At 40.0% G+C, this 18203-nt stretch overlaps 1 protein-coding gene across 2 annotated transcripts in view; it reads left to right on the forward strand.

Annotated features, from left to right (window-relative positions):
• NDUFB7 (NADH:ubiquinone oxidoreductase subunit B7) overlaps positions 1 to 14238 on the forward strand; it is an 81019-nt gene extending 66781 nt beyond the window's left edge. For both annotated transcript variants that reach the window (XM_053715511.1, XM_053715510.1), the window contains one exon: positions 14081 to 14238. Coding sequence is in view for 1 of the 2 variants with exons in the window: in XM_053715510.1 (XP_053571485.1) it covers positions 14081 to 14165 (85 nt within the window). In the remaining variant the exon portion in view is untranslated. The remainder of the gene's footprint in view (positions 1 to 14080) is intronic.
• The last annotated feature ends 3965 nt before the right edge of the window (positions 14239 to 18203 follow it).

Raw genomic sequence — 18203 nt, forward strand, 5'->3', positions numbered from 1 at the left:
ATTCAGGTTTTGCCATTTTAGCGCGGAGCGTTATGGCTTAAGTCCTGGTCAGCTGATGTGTCATCTAAATCTAAGCTTTTGGCCATCCCTTTCAAAGGTAAGACCCTATTCGGGCCTGCATTGAAAGAGATCATTTCAGACATCACTGGAGGGAAGGGTCATGCCCTCCCTCAAGATAAGTCAAATAAGACAAGGACCAAACAAAATCATTTTTCTTTCATGTAATTAGCAAGAGTCCATGAGCTAGTGACATATGGGATATACATTCCTACCAGGAGGGGCAAAGTTTCCCAAACCTCAAAATGCCTATAAATACACCCCTCACCACACCCACAATTCAGTTTTACAAACTTTGCCTCCTATGGAGGTGGTGAAGTAAGTTTGTGCTAGATTCTACGTTGATATGTGCTCCGCAGCAAGTTGGAGCCCGGTTTTCCTCTCAGCGTGCAGTGAATGTCAGAGGGATGTGAGGAGAGTATTGCCTATTTGAATGCAGTGATCTCCTTCTACGGGGTCTATTTCATAGGTTCTCTGTTATCGGTCGTAGAGATTCATCTCTTACCTCCCTTTTCAGATCGACGATATACTCTTATTTATATACCATTACCTCTGCTGATTCTCGTTTCAGTACTGGTTTGGCTTTCTACAAACATGTAGATGAGTGTCCTGGGGTAAGTAAATCTTATTTTCTGTGACACTCTAAGCTATGGTTGGGCACTTTGTTTATAAAGTTCTAAATATATGTATTCAAACATTTATTTGCCTTGACTCAGAATGTTCAACATTCCTTATTTTTCAGACAGTCAGTTTCATATTTGGGATAATGCATTTGAATTAATCATTTTTTTCTTACCTTCAAAAATTTGACTCTTTTTTCCCTGTGGGCTGTTAGGCTCGCGGGGGCTGAAAATGCTTCATTTTATTGCGTCTTTCTTGGCGCTGACTTTTTTGGCGCCAAAAAATCTTTTCCGTTTCCGGCGTCATACGTGTCGCCGGAAGTTGCGTCATTTTTTGACGTTATTTTGCGCCAAAAATGTCGGCGTTCCGGATGTGGCGTCATTTTTGGCGCCAAAAGCATTTAGGCGCCAAATAATGTGGGCGTCTTATTTGGCGCTAAAAAAATATGGGCGTCGCTTTTGTCTCCACATTATTTAAGTCTCATTTTTCATTGCTTCTGGTTGCTAGAAGCTTGTTCTTTGGCATTTTTTCCCATTCCTGAAACTGTCATTTAAGGAATTTGATCAATTTTGCTTTATATGTTGTTTTTTCTCTTACATATTGCAAGATGTCTCACGTTGCATCTGAGTCAGAAGATACTACAGGAAAATCGCTGTCTAGTGCTGGATCTACCAAAGCTAAGTGTATCTGCTGTAAACCTTTGGTAGCTATTCCTCCGGCTGTTGTTTGTATTAATTGTCATGACAAACTTGTTAATGCAGATAATATTTCCTTTAGTAAAGTACCATTGCCTGTTGCAGTTCCTTCAACATCTAAGGTGCAGAATGTTCCTGATAACATAAGAGATTTTGTTTCTGAATCCATCAAGAAGGCTATGTCTGTTATTTCTCACGTAAAAAATCTTTTAAAACTTCTCTCCCTACAGATGAATTTTTAAATGAACATCATCATTCTGATTCTGATGACTCTTCTGGTTCAGAGGATTCTGTCTCAGAGATTGATGCTGATAAATCTTCATATTTATTTAAAATGGAATTTATTCGTTCTTTACTTAAAGAAGTACTAATTGCTTTAGAAATAGAGGATTCTGGTCCTCTTGATACTAATTCTAAACGTTTAGATAAGGTATTTAAATCTTCTGTGGTTATTCCAGAAGTTTTTCCTGTTCCTAATGCTATTTCTGAAGTGATTTCCAAAGAATGGGATAAATTGGGTAATTCATTTACTCCTTCTAAACGTTTTAAGCAATTATATCCTGTGCCGTCTGACAGATTAGAATTTTGGGACAAAATCCCTAAAGTTGATGGGGCTATTTCTACCCTTGCTAAACGTACTACTATTCCTACGTCAGATGGTACTTCGTTTAAGGATCCTTTAGATAGGAAAATTGAATCCTTTCTAAGAAAAGCTTATCTGTGTTAAGGTAATCTTCTTAGACCTGCTATATAATTGGCTGATGTTGCTGCAGCTTCAACTTTTTGGTTGGAAACTTTAGCGCAACAAGTAACACATCATGATTCTCATGATATTATTATTCTTCTTCAGCATGCTAATAATTTTATCTGTGATGCCATTTTTGATATTATCAGAGTTGATGTCAGGTTTATGTCTCTAGCTATTTTAGCTAGAAGAGCTTTATGGCTTAAAACTTGGAATGCTGATATGGCTTCTAAATCAACTCTACTTTCCATTTCTTTCCAGGGTAACAAATTATTTGGTTCTCAGTTGGATTCTATTATCTCGACTGTTACTGGTGGGAAAGGAACTTTTTTACCACAGGATAAAAAATCTAAGGGTAAAAACAGGGCTAATAATCGTTTTCGTTCCTTTCGTTTCAACAAAGAACAAAAGCCTAATCCTTCATCCTCAGGAGCAGTTTCAGTTTGGAAACCATCTCCAGTCTGGAATAAATCCAAGCCTGCTAGAAAGGCAAAGCCTGCTTCTAAGTCCACATGAAGGTGCGGCCCTCATTCCAGCTCAGCTGGTAGGGGGCAGGTTACGTTTTTTCAAAGAAATTTGGATCAATTCTGTTCACAATCTTTGGATTCAGAACATTGTTTCAGAAGGGTACAGAATTGGTTTCAAGATGAGACCTCCTGCAAAGAGATTTTTTCTTTCCCGTGTCCCAGTAAATCCAGTGAAAGCTCAAGCATTTCTGAATTGTGTTTCAGATCTAGAGTTGGCTGGAGTAATTATGCCAGTTCCAGTTCCGGAACAGGGGATGGGGTTTTATTCAAATCTCTTCATTGTACCAAAGAAGGAGAATTCCTTCAGACCAGTTCTGGATCTAAAAATATTGAATCGTTATGTAAGGATACCAACGTTCAAGATGGTAACTGTAAGGACTATCTTGCCTTTTGTTCAGCAAGGGCATTATATGTCCACAATAGATTTACAGGATGCATATCTGCATATTCCGATTCATCCAGATCATTATCAGTTCCTGAGATTCTCTTTTCTGGACAAGCATTACCAGTTTGTGGCTCTGCCGTTTGGCCTAGCTACCGCTCCAAGAATTTTTACAAAGGTTTTCGGTGCCCTTCTGTCTGTAATCAGAGAACAGGGTATTGTGTTATTTCCTTATTTGGACGATATCTTGGTACTTGCTCAGTCTTTACATTTAGCAGAATCTCATACGAATCGACTTGTGTTGTTTCTTCAAGATCATGGTTGGAGGATCAATTTACCAAAAAGTTCATTGATTCCTCAGACAAGGGTAACCTTTCTGGGTTTCCAGATAGATTCAGTGTCCATGACTCTGTCTTTAACAGACAAGAGACGTCTAAAATTGATTTCAGCTTGTCGAAACCTTCAGTCACAATCATTCCCTTCGGTAGCCTTATGCATGGAAATTCTAGGTCTTATGACTGCTGCATCGGACGCGATCCCCTTTGCTCGTTTTCACATGCGACCTCTTCAGCTCTGTATGCTGAATCAATGGTGCAAGGATTACACAAAGATATCTCAATTAATATCTTTAAACCCAATTGTTCGACACTCTCTAACGTGGTGGACAGATCACCATCGTTTAATTCAGGGGGCTTCTTTTGTGCTTCCAACCTGGACTGTAATTTCAACAGATGCAAGTCTCACAGGTTGGGGAGCTGTGTGGGGATCTCTGACGGCACAAGGAGTTTGGGAATCTCAGGAGGTGAGATTACCGATCAATATTTTGGAACTCCGTGCAATTTTCAGAGCTCTTCAGTTTTGGCCTCTTCTGAAGAGAGAATCGTTCATTTGTTTTCAGACAGACAATGTCACAACTGTGGCATACATCAATCATCAAGGAGGGACTCACAGTCCTCTGGCTATGAAAGAAGTATCTCGAATTTTGGTTTGGGCGGAATCCAGCTCCTGTCTAATCTCTGCGGTTCATATCCCAGGTATAGACAATTGGGAAGCGGATTATCTCAGTCGCCAAACGTTGCATCCGGGCGAATGGTCTCTTCACCCAGAGGTATTTCTTCAGATTGTTCAAATGTGGGAACTTCCAGAAATAGATCTGATGGCGTCTCATCTAAACAAGAAACTTCCCAGGTATCTGTCCAGATCCCGGGATCCTCAGGCGGAGGCAGTGGATGCATTATCACTTCCTTGGAAGTATCATCCTGCCTATATCTTTCCGCCTCTAGTTCTTCTTCCAAGAGTAATCTCCAAGATTCTGAAGGAATGCTCGTTTGTTCTGCTGGTAGCTCCGGCATGGCCTCACAGGTTTTGGTATGCGGATCTTGTCCGGATGGCCTCTTGCCAACCGTGGACTCTTCCGTTAAGACCAGACCTTCTGTCGCAAGGTCCTTTTTTCCATCAGGATCTGAAATCCTTAAATTTAAAGGTATGGAGATTGAACGCTTGATTCTTGGTCAAAGAGGTTTCTCTGACTCTGTGATTAATACTATGTTACAGGCTCGTAAATCTGTATCTAGAGAGATATATTATAGAGTCTGGAAGACTTATATTTCTTGGTGTCTTTCTCATAATTTTTCTTGGCATTCTTTTAGAATACCGAGAATTTTACAGTTTCTTCAGGATGGTTTAGATAAGGGTTTGTCCGCAAGTTCCTTGAAAGGACAAATCTCTGTTCTTTCTGTTCTTTTTCACAGAAAGATTGCTAATCTTCCTGATATTCATTGTTTTGTGCAAGCTTTGGTTCGTATAAAGCCTGTCATTAAGTCAATTTCTCCTCCTTGGAGTTTGAATTTGGTTCTGGGGGCTCTTCAAGCTCCTCCGTTTGAACCTATGCATTCATTGGACATTAAATTACTTTCTTGGAAAGTTTTGTTCCTTTTGGCAATCTCTTCTGCCAGAAGAGTTTCTGAATTATCTGCTCTTTCTTGTGAGTCTCCTTTTCTGATTTTTCATCAGGATAAGGCGGTGTTGCGAACTTCTTTTGAATTTTTACCTAAAGTTGTGAATTCCAACAACATTAGTAGAGAAATTGTGGTTCCTTCATTATGTCCTAATCCTAAGAATTGTAAGGAGAAATCGTTGCATTCTTTGGATGTTGTTAGAGCTTTGAAATATTATGTTGAAGCTACTAAGTCTTTCCGAAAGACTTCTAGTCTATTTGTTATCTTTTCCGGTTCTAGAAAAGGCCAGAAAGCTTCTGCCATTTCTTTGGCATCTTGGTTGAAATCTTTAATTCATCTTGCCTATGTTGAGTCGGGTAAAACTCCGCCTCAGAGGATTACAGCTCATTCTACTAGGTCAGTTTCTACTTCCTGGGCGTTTAGGAATGAAGCTTCGGTTGATCAGATTTGCAAAGCAGCAACTTGGTCCTCTTTGCATACTTTTACTAAATTCTACCATTTTGATGTATTTTCTTCTTCTGAAGCAGTTTTTGGTAGAAAAGTACTTCAGGCAGCGGTTTCAGTTTGAATCTTCTGCTTATGTTTTTCATTAAACTTTATTTTGGGTGTGGATTATTTTCAGCAGGAATTGGCTGTCTTTATTTTATCCCTCCCTCTCTAGTGACTCTTGTGTGGAAAGATCCACATCTTGGGTAATCATTATCCCATATGTCACTAGCTCATGGACTCTTGCTAATTACATGAAAGAAAACATAATTTATATTCATTCATAAATTCATGATAAATTCATTTCTTTCATATTAGCAAGAGTCCATGAGGCCCGCCCTTTTTTTGTGGTGGTTATGATTTTGTATAAAGCACAATTATTCCAATTCCTTATTTTATATGCTTTCGCACTTTTTTATCACCCCACTTCTTGGCTATTCGTTAAACTGAATTGTGGGTGTGGTGAGGGGTGTATTTATAGGCATTTTGAGGTTTGGGAAACTTTGCCCCTCCTGGTAGGAATGTATATCCCATATGTCACTAGCTCATGGACTCTTGCTAATATGAAAGAAATGAATTTATCAGGTAAGTTCTTACATAAATTATGTTTTTCCTTTCGAAACTTCAAGGGTGGTCCCGCTTCTTCCCCTGCTGCAAAGCAAGAGGGGAACTTTGCTCAATCCAAGCCAACCTGGAGACCTAACCAGGCTTGGAACAAGGGTAAACAGGCCAAAAAACCTGCTGCTGCCACTAAGACAGCATGAAGGGGTAGCCCCCGATCCGGGACCGGATCAAGTAGGGGGCAGACTTTCTCCCTTTGCTCAGGCCTGGGCAAGAGACGTTCAGGATTCCTGGGCCGTAGAAATTGTAACCCAGGGGTATCTCCTAGATTTCAAAGATTCTCCTCCAAGGGGGAGGTTCCATCTTTCTCAATTATCTGTAAACCAGACAAAAAGAGGGGCGTTCTTACGCTGTGTAGAAGACCTTTTTACCATGGGAGTGATCTGCCCAGTTCCGAAAACAGAACAGGGGCACGGTTTCTACTCCAATCTGTTTGTGGTTCCCAAAAAAGAGGGAACCTTCAGACCAATTCTAGATCTCAAGATCCTAAACCAATTCCTAAGAGTTCCATCCTTCAAGATGGAGACCATTCGGACTATTTTACCAATGATCCAGGATGCGTATCTACACATTCCTATCCACAAAGATCACCACCAGTTCCTCAGGTTTGCCTTTCTGGACAGGCATTACCAGTTTGTGGCTCTTCCCTTCGGGTTGACCACGGCGCCAAGAATCTTCACAAAGGTGCTAGGGTCCCTTCTGGCGGTCCTAAGGCCGAGGGGCATAGCAGTGGTGCCTTATCTAGACGACATCTTAATTCAAGCGTCGACTTTCCAACTTGCCAAGTCTCACACGGACTTAGTGTTGGCCTTTCTAAGATCTCATGGGTGGAAGGTGAACGTGAAAAAGAGTTCTCTTATTCCTCTCACAAGAGCTCCATTCCTGGGAACTCTAGATTCGGTGGACATGAAAATATTTCTGACGGAGGTCAGGAAATCAAAGATTTTAACCACCTGCCGAGCTCTTCATTCCATTCCTCGGCCGTTAGTGGCTCAGTGTATGGAGGTAATTGGACTTATGGTAGCGGCAATGGACATAGTTCCGTTTGCTCGCTTGCATCTCAGACCACTGCAACTATGCATGCTCAAACAGTGGAATGGGGATTATGCAGATTTATCTCCTCAGATAAATCTGGATCAAGAGACCAGAGACTCTCTTCTTTGGTGGTTGTCACAGGATCACCTGTCCAGGGGAATGTGTTTCCGCAGGCCAGCGTGGGTTATTGTGACAGACGGCAGCCTACTGGGCTGGGGTGCAGTCTGGAATTCCCTGAAAGCACAGGGTTTGTGGACTCAGGAGGAGGCCCTCCTACCGATAAATATTCTGGAATTAAGAGCGATATTCAATGCTCTTCAGGCGTGGCCTCAGCTGGCTTCGGCCGGATTCATCAGGTTTCAGTCAGACAACATCACGACTGTAGCTTATATCAATCATCAGGGGGGGAACAAGGAGTTCCTTGGCGATGATAGAATTTTCCAGGATAATCCGATGGGCAGAAACTCACTCTTGCCATCTATCAGCGATCTATATCCCAGGGGTGGAGAACTGGTAGGCAGATTTTCTAAGTCGTCAGACTTTTCATCCGGGGGAGTGGGCGCTCCATCCGGAGGTGTTTGCTCAACTGGTTCAGCTATGGGGCACACCAGAATTGGATCTGATGGCGTCTCGTCAGAACGCCAAACTTCCTTGTTACGGATCAAGGTCAAGGGATCTTCAGGCAGCACTGATAGATGCTCTAGCAGTACCCTGGTCGTTCAACCTGGCTTATGTGTTTCCACCATTCCCTCTCCTTCCACGTCTGATTGCCAGAATCAAACAGGAGAGAGCTTTGGTGATTTTGATAGCGCCTGCGTGGCCACGCAGGACTTGGTATGCAGACCTGGTGGACATGTCATCTCTGCCACCATGGACTCTGCCACTGAGATGGGACCTTTCTTTCATGTAATTGGCAAGAGTCCATGAGCTAGTGACATATGGGATATACAATCCTACCAGGAGGGGTAAAGTTTCCCAAACCTCAAAATGCCTATAAATACACCCCTCACCCCACCCACAATTCAGTTTTACAAACTTTGCCTCCTATGGAGGTGGTGAAGTAAGTTTGTGCTAAGATTTCTACGTTGATATGCGCTTCTCAGCATTGTTGAAGCCCGATTCCTCTCATAGTACAGCGAATGTCAGAGGGACGTGAAGGGAGTATCACTTATTGAATACGACCTAACGGGGGTCTATTTCATGGGTTCTCTGTTATCGGTCGTAGAGATTCATCTCCTACCTCCCTTTTCAGATCGACGATATGCTCTCAAATTACCATTACCTCTACTGATAACTGTTTCTGTACTGGTTTGGCTATCTGCTATATGTGGATGGGTGTCTTTTGGTAAGTATGTTTTTTATTACTTAAGGCACCCCAGCTATGGTTTGGCACTTTATGCATTTATATAAAGTTCTAAATATATGTATTGTACTTATATTTTCCATGAGTCAGGTTCATGTATTTCCTTCTGCAGACTGTCAGTTTCATATTTGGGGAATATAAACATCTTTTAAAAATGAAATTTATTTCTTACCTGGGGTTTAGTCTTTTTTTCAATTGACTACTTCTTACAAATTGTGGGCGGTATTAGGCCCGCGGGTGCGAAAAATGCTAAACTTTATTGCATCATTTTTTGTCGCGAAAATTTTTTGGGCGCGAAAAGGTACGTCTATGACACAAGTTCGTCATTTCCGGCGTCATACTTGACACCGAGACCTTTCACACGGTTGCGTCATTAGTGACGCAAGTGTGTCATTTCCGGTTATTTTTTAACTAAACTTTTTTGGCGCCAAACTTTTTCATTATTTCAATACCCCATTGATGTTTGCCTCTTGATTTTTTCTCTATCAGAGGGCTATGCTATTTGCATTTTTTCCCATTCCTGAAACTGTCATATAAGGAAATAGATAATTTTGCTTTATATGTTGTTTTTTCTCTTACATTTTGCAAGATGTCTCACTTTGACCCTGCCTCAGAAGCTTCTGCTGGAACATTGCTGCTTGACATCGGTTCTACCAATCTAAGTGCATTTGTTGTAAAGTTGTAGAAATTATGTCGCCGAATGTCATTTGTAATAGTTGTTTTGATAAACTTTTACATGCAGATAATGTGTCCATCAGTAATAGTACATTGCCGGTTGCAGTTCCTTCAACTTCTAATGTGCATAATATATCTGTAAATTTTAAAGAATTTGTTTCTGATTCTATTCTGAAGGCTTTGTCTGCATTTTCACCATCAAATAAATGTAATAGGTCTTTTAAAACTTCTCATTTAGTTGATGAAATTTCAAATGACCAACAATATGATAATTTATCCTCTTCTGAGGAGGATCTATCTGATTCAGAAGATCCTCCTCAGACATTGACACTGACAAATCTACTTATTTATTTAAAATTGAGAATATGCGTTCTTTATTAACCCCTTAAGGACCAGCGACGTACCCTGTATGTCATTGGCCTTTTTTTGGGACTTGATTGTTTTATAGTGCGGTCTTGCCACCAGCATTGAGACTGCTCTATTCCACAAAGCCTGCTGGAGGGAGGGCATTAATAGTGTGTTCTTGCTAGACTTGTGCTATTATGTCCTAAAAAACCCTTAACAACCAGTGACATACAGGGTACATTGTGGTCATTAAGGGGTTAAGAAGTGTTAATTACTTTGGATATTGAGGTAACCAGTCCTCTTGACGTTCAGTCTAATAAACGTTTAAATGCTGTTTTTAAACCTCCTGTGGTTTCTCCAGGAGTTTTTTCCTATTTCTGATATGATTCTAAGGAATGGAATAAGCCAGGTACTTCTTTTATTCCTTTTTTTAAGGTTTAAAATATTGTATCCTTTGCCAGCAAAATTTATAGAGTTTTGGGGAAAGATCCCCAAAATTGATGGGGCTATTTCTATTCTTGCTAAACGTACTAATACTTCCTTTAAGGATCCTTTAGATAGGAAGCTTGATTCTTATCTAAGGAAGGCCTATTTATATTCAGGTCATCTTCTCAGACCTGCAATTTCTTTGGCTGATGTTGCGGCTGCATCAACTTTCTGGTTGGAGAATTTAGCCCAACAAGAATTGGATTCTGACGTATCTAGCATTATTTGCTTACTGCAACATGCTAATCATTTTATTTGTGATGTTAGATCCATGTCTTTAGCTATATTAGCTAGAAGAGCTTTGTGGCTTAAATCTTGGAATGCTGATATGACATCTAAATCTAGATTACTATCTCTTTCTTTCCAAGGTAATAATTTATTTCGTTCTCAGTTGGATTCTATTATTTCAACTGTTACTGGGGGAAAAGGAGTTTTTCTGCCTCAGAATAAAAAACCTAAGGGTAAATCTAAGGCTTCTAACCGTTTTCGTTCCTTTTGTCAGAATAGGGAATGAAAACTCTATCCTCCCCCCAAGGAATCTGCCTCCAATTGGAAACCTTCCTCAAATTGGAATAAATCCAAGCCTTTTAGGAAACCAAAGTCAGCCCCTAAATCCGCATTAAGGTGCGGCCCTCATTCCAGCTCAGCTGGTAGGGGGCAGATTAAGGTTTTTCAAGGATATTTGGATAAAATCTGTTCAAAATCAATGGATTCAGAGCATTGTCTCTCAAGGGTATCGAATAGGATTCAGAGTAAGACCTCCTGTGAGAAGATTTTTTTTCTCTCACGTATCCCAGTAAAATCCAGTAAAAGCTCAGGCTTTCCTGAACTGTGTTTCAGACCTGGAGTCTTCAGGGGTAATCATGCCAGTTCCTCTTCTGGAACAAGGTTTGGGGTTTTATTCAAATCTATTCATTGTCCCAAAGAAGGAAAATTTATTCAGACCAGTTCTGGATCTGAAAATTTTGAATCGTTATGTTAGATTACCAATTTTCAAGATGGTGACTATAAGGACTATTCTGCCTTTTGTTCAGCGAGGACATTATATGTCTACAATTGACTTGCAGGATGCATACCTTCATATTCTGATTCATCCAGAACATATTCAGTTTCTGAGATTCTTTTTTCTAGACAAGGTCAGAAGGCCTCTGCTATTTCCTTGGCCTCTTGGTTAAAGCTTTTGATTCTTCAAGCTTATTTGGAGTCGGGTCAAGCCCCGCCTCAGAGAATTATAGCTCATTCTACTAGTTAAGTCTCCACTTCGTCGGCTTTTAAGAATGAAGCTTCAGTTGATTGGATTTGCAAAGCAGCGACTTGGTCCTCTTTGCATACATTTACTAAATTCTACCGTTTTTATGTATTTGCTACTTCGGAAGCAGTTTTTGGTAGAAAAGTTCTTCAGGCAGCTGTTTCAGTTTGATTCTTCTGCTTTTGATTTAAGTTTTTTTTCTTTCAAAAATGAAAATAAACTTATTTTTTGGGGTTGTGGATTATTTTTTCAGCGGTATATGGCTGTTTTTATTTTATTCCCTCCCTCTCTAGTGACTCTTGAGTGGAAGACTCCACATCTTGGGTATTGATATCCCATATGTCACTAGCTCATGGACTCTTGCCAATTACATGAAAGAAAACATAATTTATGCAAGAACTTACCTGATAAATTCATTTCTTTCATATTGGCAAGAGTCCATGAGGCCCACCCTTTTTATGGTGGTTATGATTTTTTTGTATAAAGCACAATTATTTCCAAATTTCCTTTGTTGATGCTTTCTACTCCTTTCTTTATCACCCCACTGCTTGGCTATTTGTTAAACTGAATTGTGGGTGTGGTGAGGGGTGTATTTATAGGCATTTTGAGGTTTGGGAAACTTTGCCCCTCCTGGTAGGATTGTATATCCCATATGTCACTAGCTCATGGACTCTTGCCAATATGAAAGAAATGAATTTATCAGGTAAGTTCTTACATAAATTATGTTTTTGATTCAAGGTCATTCAAGCATCCAAATCTAATTTCTCTGCAACTGACTGCTTGGAGATTGAACGCCTGATTTTATCAAAGCGGGGTTTCTCTGAGTCAGTCATAGATACCTTGATTCAGGCTCAAAAGCCTGTCACCAGGAAGATCTATCATAAGATATGGCGTAAATATCTTTTTGGTGTGAATCCAAAGGCTACTCATGGAGTAAGATCTGGATTCCTAGGATTTTGTCTTTTCTCCAAGAAGGATTGTCTGCTAGTTCCTTAAAGGGACAGATATCTGCTTTGTCTATTCTGTTGCACAAGCGTCTGGCAGATGTCCCAGACGTTCGGGCTTTTTGTCAGGCTTTATTTAGAATTAAGCCTGTGTTTAAACCTGTTGCTTTGCCATGGAGTCTCAATTTAGTTCTTAAAGTTCTTCAGGGGGTTCCGTTTGAACCATGCATTCCATAGATATTAAGCTTGTATCTTGGAAAGTTCTGTTTCTAGTTGCTATCTCTTCAGCGTGAAGAGTTTCTGAACAATCTGCATTACAATGTGACTCGCCTTATCTTGTTTTCCATGCTGATAAGGTGGTTTTGCGTACCAAACCAGGGTTCCTCCCTAAGGTTGTTTCTAACAGGAATATCAATCAGGAAATTGTTGTTCCTTATCTGTGTCCTAATCCTCCTCCTAAGAAGGACCGTCTGTTGCACAACTTGGACGTGGTTCGTGCCTTGAAGTTTTATTTGCAGGCAACCAAAGATTTTCGCCAATCATCTTCTTTGTTTGTTGTCTATGCTGGAAAGCGTAGAGGTCAAAAGGCTACAGCTACCTCTCTTTCCTTTTGGCTGAAAAGCATCATCCGTTTGGCTTATGAGACTGCTGGACAGCAGCCTCCTGAAAGAATTACAGCTCACTCCACTAGAGCGTTGGCTTCCACATGGGCTTTTAAAAATGATGCTTCTGTAAGGCTGCGACTTGGTCTTCGCTTCATACCTTTTCCAAATTTGACAAATTTGATACTTTTTGCTTCTTTGGAGGCTATTTTTGGGAGAAAGGTTTTGCAAGCAGTGGTGCCTTCCGTTTAGGTTCCTGTCTTGTCCCTCCCTTCATCAGTGTCCTAAAGCTTTGGTATTGGTATCCCACAAGTTAGGATGAATCCGTGGACTCGGTACATCTTGCAAAAGAAAACAGAATTTATGCTTACCTGATAAATTTCTTTCTTTTGCGATGTACCGAGTCCACGGCCCACCCTGTCTATTCAAGACAGATAGTATTTTTTATGTAAACTTCAGTCACCTCTGCACCTTATAGTTTCTCCTTTTCTTCCTTGGCCTTCGGTCGAATGACTGGGGGGTGGAGTTAAGGGGGAGCTATATAGACAGCTCTGCTGTGGGTGCTCTCTTTGCTACTTCCTGTCAGGAAGGACAATATCCCACAAGTTAGGATGAATCCGTGGACTCGTTACATCGCAAAAGAAAGAAATTTATCAGGTAAGCATAAATTCTGTTTTTTTTTCATGATTCACATAGAACCATTTTAAATAACTTTCCAATTTATCTCTTATAAAATGTGCTTCATTCTCTTGGTATCCTTTGTTGATGGAGCAACAATGCACTACTGGGAGCTAGCTGAGCGGATTATTTGGTGGACTTTAGTATCCTTTGCTGTTGCAGAGGCATCACCTGCTCCACTGAATTTTATGGCAGATTGCTCCCGTTTGGGGTGAACACAGATCCTTAAAATGAGGCTGCTAATAATATACTGGGTTTTTACATACAACTAGTAACTGCTGCTAATAATGATCTTAAAGGGAGAGTCTACTACAAAACTGTTATTGTTTAAAAGATAGATAATCCCTTTATTACCCATTCCCCAGTTTTGCACAACCAACACTGTTATATTAAAATACTTTTTACAGTTGTGATTACCTTGTTTCTAATCCTCTGCAGACTGCCCCCTTATTTCAGTTCTTTTGACAGACTTGCAATCAGTGCTGACTCCTAAGTAACGCCACGGGATTGAGCACACTGTTATCCATATGGCACACATGGGTGGGTTTGGTGACGTACCTTTTATATTGTCTGATCATTTCAATGTTTTTTTGTTGTTGTTTTTTTAATAGTTATGTGCAGCGGATGAAGCAATATGAACGTGAACGTCGTCTTTTGTTGAGGAGGAGTAAACCAGAACATTTGGAAGCAGCTTGACCTATGTAATGCGTGTGACCCATTCTTCTGTTTGTCTTTTTGCTGCCTGCAATAAAGTTTCCTTTTGCCCTCATCTGGAATCATTAAAGACACGGTCTAATTAAGTGGGCAACACAAACACATTAGGCACATTAGATGTTTAATTCTATAAAATCCACATACTAAGTGTTACAAATATAAACTTTACATTAACACAACTGCAGCAGAACACACAAACTGTTTGAAAAGAGGTAGAACTAGAAAAGGTAAACTATTATGGTTTATAACATTTGTATTGAAAGGCAAAAATGTCAACATGACCACCTGCTCCTGGCTGAGGTTGGCTCTCTTTTTTGCAGCTATTTTTGCAAGCAGCAGAGAAGAGGCGCTCAGATGGTGTTGAGGTGATTGAGATGCATAAGTAGGATTTTGCCAAGGTGGGATAAAATTTATCTTAGTTAGCTCCACCAATGCAAAGTATTTTCCTCCTTGTCAGGGGGTCTCTCAATAAAGTAAGCCTGGATTTCATTCTAACATAAAAAATATCTTGAATATCTATATGCAATGATAAATAACCAGCTATAAGGTTAGGGAAAAATATCTAGTCCACTATAAAAAAAAAAACCAGAAATATACTTATAGAGGTTTAATCTGGTACATGTTATCACAATTTATAAAAATACAAAAAGTCAAAAGTGCTATGGACTTTATATCAATAACAGGACAAAGCCTTACACATTTATCTATACAGTAGCAAGCAATCCGCTAATAATTGTGCAAACAGATAATAGTGCACATCAAGTCAAATAACAAATCCCATCAATCTAGAGGTAGGTGTAAATAACAAGCTCGGCACTATATCATACAAAGCATAGTCCCAAATCGCCTGATTTAATATAAACAATCCAAATGATGACTCCTATTATTTCTGGGTTGCACATAAGCCAGGGGTAGTTGTAAACTTATACTGTCCTGAAAAAGTGAAAAGTAAATGTCTGTAGACGTCCTTTAGGCTAAGGACATAACCATAAAATACAATACCATGTGCAGGAGCTCATCGGAGGGAAGCAGCTGGTGCTGTGCGCAGACCAACTAATTGCAAACCAACTTATCGATTATGAGATTCGTTGACAACTGTTTTCATAATCGATTTATTATGGATTATAACGATTAATTGTTGCAGCTCTAGTGTCTTTTGTGTCAGCTGACCTTGGTGCATACACGATGACCCATATCTTTATATACGCTGATTCTCACAGCTTCGGAATGTGGCTCTAATGTGTTCTAACAGATGCACTTTTTATGTCTCTTATAATTAACCTCTTTAATCCCCTGAAAACTTCCTCACAACCAGAAAGGAATATTTAGATGATTAGATTTAATTTGCTTCAAGTTTTATAACTTAAGTCTGAACGAACAACAATGTCTTTAACAGGTCCAAGGTGTAGAATCAGAAACTACAAACCTTTTGAACAGTTCTAACCCATTTATCTAACGATTTGGAATATTTTTGAATTTGTAAACTGTGTAATACGTAACCCCATGCCCTTCTATCTCAATTGCACCCCAATGTAGTGAATGAAAGCAAAACCGTTTATAAATATAGAAAGGCTATTAATATATGCATGGCAGCAGCGGCCTAATGCTTATCTCCTTATCTTTTCCTTTCTTCCTTAGGCTAAACTTTACATTATTCTTTTTTCATTTATGACATTTTCTCTTGATTTAACAAATTCTAAACTATGTGTGCAGCTTACACAAGGACCTGAAATATTAATCAGGAAATTGTTGTTCCTTCTCTATGTCCTAGTCCTTGTTCTCATAAAGAACGTTTGTTGCACACCTTCAACGTTGTGTGTGCTTTAAAATTTGATTTCCTTCTAAATACAAGGAGAGTCCACAGCTGTATTCATTACTTGTGGGAATACAGAACCTGGCCACCAGGAGGAGGCAAAGACACCCCAGCCAAAGGCTTAAATACCTCTACCACTTCCCTCATCCCCCAGTCATTCTTTGCCTTTCATCACAGCAGGTTGGCAGAAAAGTTTCGGAAGTTTTTTTCAGAGTAGTTCCTTATGAGGGGTATCTGCGCCCTTCAGGATGGAACTGGAGTTTTAAGTAGTCTTGTTAGCCTCTCCGGGAGAGCATTGATGAAAGTTAGAGTCTGGAGGTGCAGGGAGAGTCTTTCTGCGAAATCATCCAGACTCAGATTAACAGCTCCTATAAGCAATCGGCATTGACGAGTTTCACTGCCTGCTTTCTTCACTTAAGTCTATGTCACAGGCGCTGCTACTATCTGTCAAACTTGAAGAACCGTGTTGCTGTTCCACGGATTGGATTCCGGTAAGATTGTTTCATTTTGCACACACATGTTAACAATAGAAGACAGGGTCTCAGTGGGACTCCTTTATCTTTATGGAATCAAGGGTTAATATCTCCTGAGGGGGGTTATTGAACAGTGGGGTCTTGTTAATCATGTTTATGTGATTTTGACTGCGTATGTGTAGGAGACATTTTAGGCTCTTAGGCTGATACGGAACATACAGGTTATAGAACTGCGCAGTTTTATTAAGCTGGCACGATTTTTCTTAGCAGGGGCGGTCCTGCATGAGGCACCATGTGACTGGGAGTAGTCACGTCTGGTTTCCCATTTCCGATTCCTGGCTGAGTGGCTGCGGTGAAGAGTTCATTTCTCTTCCTGTCAGGGTACTAGGAGGTGGTGAGTGCCCCAGCCATTGGGGGTTTAAGGTGCCAGTTGTTTTGTCAAAGCTCTTATTTAGAGTTATGGAGGATTCCTCTGATAAAGATTTTGATATCTGCGTATGTTGTGAGGAGGACCAGGTAGACCAGCCTGCTCAATTATGTATGTATGTATTGGGTACTTGTAAGGGTCTCAAGGCGCTGCTCATTTTTTTTTTTTTTTTTTTTTTTTTTTTTTTTATAAATATTTTTTATTGAAGTCAAAAACCAATACAGAGTATAGAGTATGTCTCAAAACAGTCACGAGACAATGTGTACAGAACATAATTAGGAGACAATACATACAACTATCTCAAACATTTCCAAAAAGAATATGGGCTATCACATAAAGAGACTTCAGTTTTGTTTTAGAGTATAACAAATGTAATATAAACAAACAAAAATTATCCTCTCCTAGCTATATGTATAGAGAAGCAAGGTAACCAATCAAGTAAGGGTAAGACTAGGGAGGAGGTGACTCTATAGTTATATAGGGAAGAGGGATGCAGCGGGCAAGAGCCGCTCAAAATATAATAGGGAGGGTAGGGGGGGGGGGGGGGATGGGGGGGCGGAGCCAGTTAGTAAGTCAACACCAGGGACAAATTTAGGTTGGGCTAGAGTATTATTACTTAGTATAAATAAATCACACTCATCTAAACCCTTGTATTCTTAAAAAGGGGGCCTAGAATCATATAATATATTATCAAGTGGAGGGGGGACGTGAGAGTAGTTGGAAACTGGGGGGCTTGGGGAACTTCTAGGTGAGCCCCTCTCCTAGGGAAGTGCCACCTATAGGCGATGCTGGAAAAGGAAAAGAGATATGACCCGCAGGCATAAGTACCGGCGGGAAAGGGAGGAGAGGGGCTCAATCAATACAACTATTATGTGCTAGTGAAATGAGAAAGAACACATATAGATTAGAAGTAACAGTCGTATAGGCACAGAAAATGATAGCCTGTAACAAATAATATAAATATAACACAACCTTTAGGCCAAAGAGAGGTCACGTACACCCATATAAACAACAATAACCATTACATACATTATAGAGAACCGGAATATACTAGGGAGAGTCTGGCTCACATATATACTCAATAACATTACTATGGATATTATGGGGAGCAGAATATATTGATGAGATAAAATAAACCATGAATCTACTAGTGGGATGCAGTGTATATGCGCCATGCAAACTATCCACCTAAAGAAATAGGTAAGATGAGACCCAAAAGCACTAGTGTATAGTGATATATATGTTCCATAAGAGCTAATTATCCACAAGAGGAGACATGAAACCTAGAAAATACTAGAGCAATGTGA

Source organism: Bombina bombina, chromosome 5, assembly GCF_027579735.1.
Source record: "Bombina bombina isolate aBomBom1 chromosome 5, aBomBom1.pri, whole genome shotgun sequence".
Taxonomy (NCBI): domain Eukaryota; kingdom Metazoa; phylum Chordata; class Amphibia; order Anura; family Bombinatoridae; genus Bombina; species Bombina bombina.